General features: G+C 45.8%; 1 protein-coding gene across 1 annotated transcript; it reads left to right on the forward strand.

Moving 5' to 3' along the window:
* Window positions 1-213: 213 nt before the first annotated feature.
* MED26 (mediator complex subunit 26) lies at window positions 214-3,389 on the forward strand. Its single transcript, XM_008942572.1, has 2 exons — window positions 214-324; window positions 1,695-3,389. The coding sequence occupies exons 1-2, from the start codon at window positions 214-216 to the stop codon at window positions 3,387-3,389; spliced, it is 1,806 nt and encodes a 601-aa protein (XP_008940820.1).
* The last annotated feature ends 824 nt before the right edge of the window (window positions 3,390-4,213 follow it).

Below are 4,213 nucleotides of genomic sequence, written 5' to 3' on the forward strand. Positions count from 1 at the left end.
GATTTATTGCTGGTGTTTCCTTCAGATTTATATAAGAGTGTGTTTGTTACAGCTCCTGCCGCTCCCAACTAGGTCAGTAGAGTGTCCTTGTCCCTATTCTTTGAACAATCAGCTCCCTAAAGCCAGACAGTCTGATAGCAGTTTTGTGATTAATGCTTCCAGCAATTAGAAAGTGGAAGGTCTTAAATTACATTTGATAACTAAGACCTGTACATGAAACGTGAAGTGACTTTGTCTTCCTCCTTGCAGATCCATAACATGGTGGCAGTGCTGGAAGTGATCTCCAGCCTGGAGAAATACCCCATAACCAAAGAGGCACTTGAGGTATGTCCCCCTCTAAACATCACTTGATTTTTGTGTGTATAAAAGGACTTTCTCTGCCTGTCTAATTTCCATAAGAGTTTTTTTTGAAACAATAGATTGCTTGCAAAGGATTGACAATTAAGATATTCTTCAGCCCCTCTCGTGCTGCTGCTGCCATCTCGGTGTGCACACAGTGGTTCTGTCTGGGCTGGGGTCAGTGTTCTGGGCAGCACAGTTCCTGTTTGTCTGCAGCCCTAAATTCATCATCGCTCGCTGCTGATTAATTCAGCTGCATTTATCAATGTCACTCAGCTGGCTGAAGTACTGGTCACTTCTTTAGATATTTGACCGAGCACCAGAGAATCTGAAGTGGGAATATAGTTGGTCTGTGCTTGTGGAATTCATCTTAAACTCAGTTAAGGAAGTTTCAGTGTCTCATCCAGTTGGTGACATGAGGTGTATTAAAAGCTTGAAGTGGGGCAGCTGCAGTCTCACTGGCCACTCTAAGAGCCAAAAAAAGTTTTTTTATGGCTAAATTATAATTTTTTTCCAGTTTTTGTATCAAAATTGTTGCTGTTACTTTTTAACTATTGCTGAGTTATAACTCCAGCTGTATTTCAACACATGTATGTTTTTTTATGGCTAAATTAAATTTTTTTCCAGTTTTTATATCGAAATCGTTGGTGTTACTTTTTAACTATTGCTGAGTTACAACTCCAGCTGTATTTCAACACATGTATCACACGTTGCATGTTTCTCTCACAGCCTGCTCTGTCTTTTCCTTTGAAGCTCTTTTCTAAGTTAGCTGACTTGGGGACGATTCTGTTTCAAATGTGCTTTAGGAATGCTTGTTTAAATTGGGCTTTCGTGTGCTTTTGAGATACTGGGGAGTGAAGGGAGAGATGGAGGAGGAGGGTGGGATGCAGTCACACCCCGGCTACTCAGCTCTGTGGAAGGGAGATTTTTACTGTTGATGTGCTATTGTAACAGGCAGAGATTCTGGGATTTCATTCTCTTGCCCATTTCTTCAGATTTTGTGTTTCTGTTGTGATGAGCACACACCTTTTCTGCCTTGGGTGCTGCGTTTCTCCTGGAACCTGAGCTTGCACATTTTATTCTCAAGATTCTTGCTGATTGAAGAGTTCCTTTCTGATGGTTTTCACTCTAATGGCTCTGGTGCTTTACCCAGGGAATAGGGACTTGGAACATTGCGTGGCTGAGCACTGGACCAACTAGATGAATCCTTTCCAAAAAGATTACTTTGATGCTTGAACCTTTAGTGTTTTTTAACTAAGTATTTCTTGGGGTGAGTGTTACAAAGCAAGAACACGCCTGAAGAATTTTGTTTAGAACGATACCTGTTTGTAAACCAGTTTTTCTTTCCGTGATAGGAGACGAGACTTGGGAGGCTTATCAATGAGGTGAGGAAGAAAACATCCAACGAGGAACTTGCCAAACGTGCCAAGAAATTGTTGCGGAATTGGCAGAAGTTGATCGAACCCGTAACCCAGAATGACCCAGTGCCAAGGGGGTTGCCAAATCCACCCGGGTCAGCCAACGGTGGCGCTCACAACTGCAAGCCCGAAGCGCAGCTGCCTGCTGTGGCTGGGTCCAAGCCCATCAGCGAATTGAAGAGCAGGAACGATATACAGAAACTCAATTCTCCAAAAACGGAGAAATTGGGAAACCGGAAAAAGAAAGCTGAACACAGGGATGGGCATCAGGGCCCCCTTCCCCCCAAAGTCTCCAAAGTTAGTCATGAAGTATTACAGAACTCTTCGCCCCCTCCAACGAACGGCATCGGAGGCAGTCCCGAAAGTTTCCCTAGTCCCATAGATGTAAATCTGCACGCAGGGCCTGAGAGCAGCAGGACAGACCTCAGTGAAAACGACAAACACAGTAAGATCCCAGTAAACGCTGTCAGACCTCACACCAGTTCTCCAGGACTCGTAAAACCTTCCAGCACTTCCTCGTTATTAAAGACTGCAGTGCTTCAGCAGCATGATAAAGCGGAAGAAGCCACGGGGCTGCACCAGCCCAAGAGTCCTCGCTGCTCCTCCTTCAGCCCCCGGAGCCTCAGGCACGACGCTTTTGCTCGGCAGCATACCACGTACTCACCAAAGGATTCGATGCCCAGTCCATCTCAAAGGTCTCAGTTCTTAGATACTGCACAGGTGCCATCGCCACCACCCTCCTTGATGCAACCATCCACACCTCCCATGCCAGCAAAAAGACTGGAGTTCTCTCCGCAGCCGGTGCCCGAGGTGTCCCAGCACTGGCAGGAGCAGCAGGTACCTCCCGAGAGCCAGCACAGGCACGCGGCGGGGACGCCTCAGCAGCACACGGCTCCCGGCTGCAAAACCAGCTCCCACCCTGGGGAATCTCTCCTGCCACACGTGGGCTTTTCACAGGACGCTTCCAAAATGGACAGCGACGACGCTGCCTCAGGGTCCGACAGCAGGAAGAAGAAAAGGTACCGGCCCAGAGACTATACGGTCAACCTGGATGGGCACGTGGCAGAAGGGGGTGTGAAACCTGTGAGGTTAAAAGAGAGAAAGCTCACTTTTGATCACATGACAGGACAGATAAAACCTTTAACACAGAAAGATCCTTTGCAGGTAGAAATCCCTGCTCTTACTGAACAGCACAGGACAGAAACGGAAAAGCAGGAGCAAAAACCCAACCTGCAAAGCCCCTTTGAACAAACGAACTGGAAAGAATTATCCAGAAACGAAATCATTCAGTCCTATTTAAACAGACAGAGTAGCTTGCTGTCCTCATCAGGAGTACAGACTCCAGGAGCTCACTACTTCATGTCTGAATACTTAAAGCAGGAGGAAAGCACTAGAAAAGAGGCTAGAAAGACTCACGTTCTAGCTCCTAACAGCAAACCTACAGACTTGCCTGGGGTCACGAGAGAGGTCACGAGCGATGACCTGGACAGGATATGTGAACACCACTGGCCAGGCGTGAACGGTTGCTATGACACACAGGGTAACTGGTATGATTGGACACAGTGCATATCTCTAGATCCACACGGGGATGAGGGTAGATTGAACATCCTGCCTTACGTCTGCCTAGACTGAGAACAGGTTTGCTCCAGACGCTTTCCCAGCCGCAGTTAGCAGGGCCGGCAGACGCGGTGCCGCTCGGCGGAGAGCAGAGCCTCCTGTCCTGGACAAACAGGCCCCACGAGCAGAGGGGGGAGGAGCTGGCTCCAGACAGCTCCGTCCCTTAAACCCTCCTTTTGTGAAATGCTGCTACCAGTTTACTAACAATTGCAAAGGAAGGCATACGAAGGTTGATCAATCTGAGTTCAAAACTCTAGAGCGAGCCAGCTATAAAAAAAAAAACAAACCAAGTGTTAGTCCCCAAGAAGTGAAGAGGATTTCCAGCACTTTCTGAATGCCGGAATCTTATTACAGGCAGGTACAGAGAAAATTGTGGAAGTTACCTTAACAAAATATGCATCTATTTATTTGACTTGATTTGGGTTTTTATTTGGCAGTGAGATATTCGAGAGACGATGTGCAAAAACTGTAGTTTTTATTTGTATCACATCTCTGAACACGACTGCATTTTGTTCTTGTTTTAAAGTCATGTGGTACGGAGATTGGGTTTTAAACAGCAGGTGTTGCACTGCAGGCTGGGAGACCAGCTTCAGCCCAACATTCCATAGGCATCCACATATTTTAGTCTGGTTTCAGTTTAAATCCAGTCTCTGAGAAATGCTGCAAAAACTAGATGTTTAATGATATTTTTGATCCCACCACCACCAGCCAAATATTTTTCCTCTTTTTCCCTTCCTGCAAACTTCTAGGAAAAATAAAAAAAAATTTAAAAAAAGAAAAAAAAAAGAAAGAAAACAAAAAACACACACAAAAAAAAATACAGAGAAAAATCACCTTTT

Source organism: Merops nubicus, unplaced genomic scaffold, assembly GCF_000691845.1.
Source record: "Merops nubicus isolate BGI_N331 unplaced genomic scaffold, ASM69184v1 scaffold9946, whole genome shotgun sequence".
In the NCBI taxonomy this organism is placed as follows: Eukaryota; Metazoa; Chordata; class Aves; order Coraciiformes; family Meropidae; genus Merops; species Merops nubicus.

Coding starts and splice junctions, on each gene's coding strand:
- MED26 (XM_008942572.1), top strand. CDS start 214: ATGAAACGTGAAGTGACTTTGTCTTCCTCCTTGCAGATCCATAACATG. Junction 325..1,694: donor TAACCAAAGAGGCACTTGAG/GTATGTCCCCCT, acceptor TTTCCGTGATAG/GAGACGAGACTTGGGAGGCT.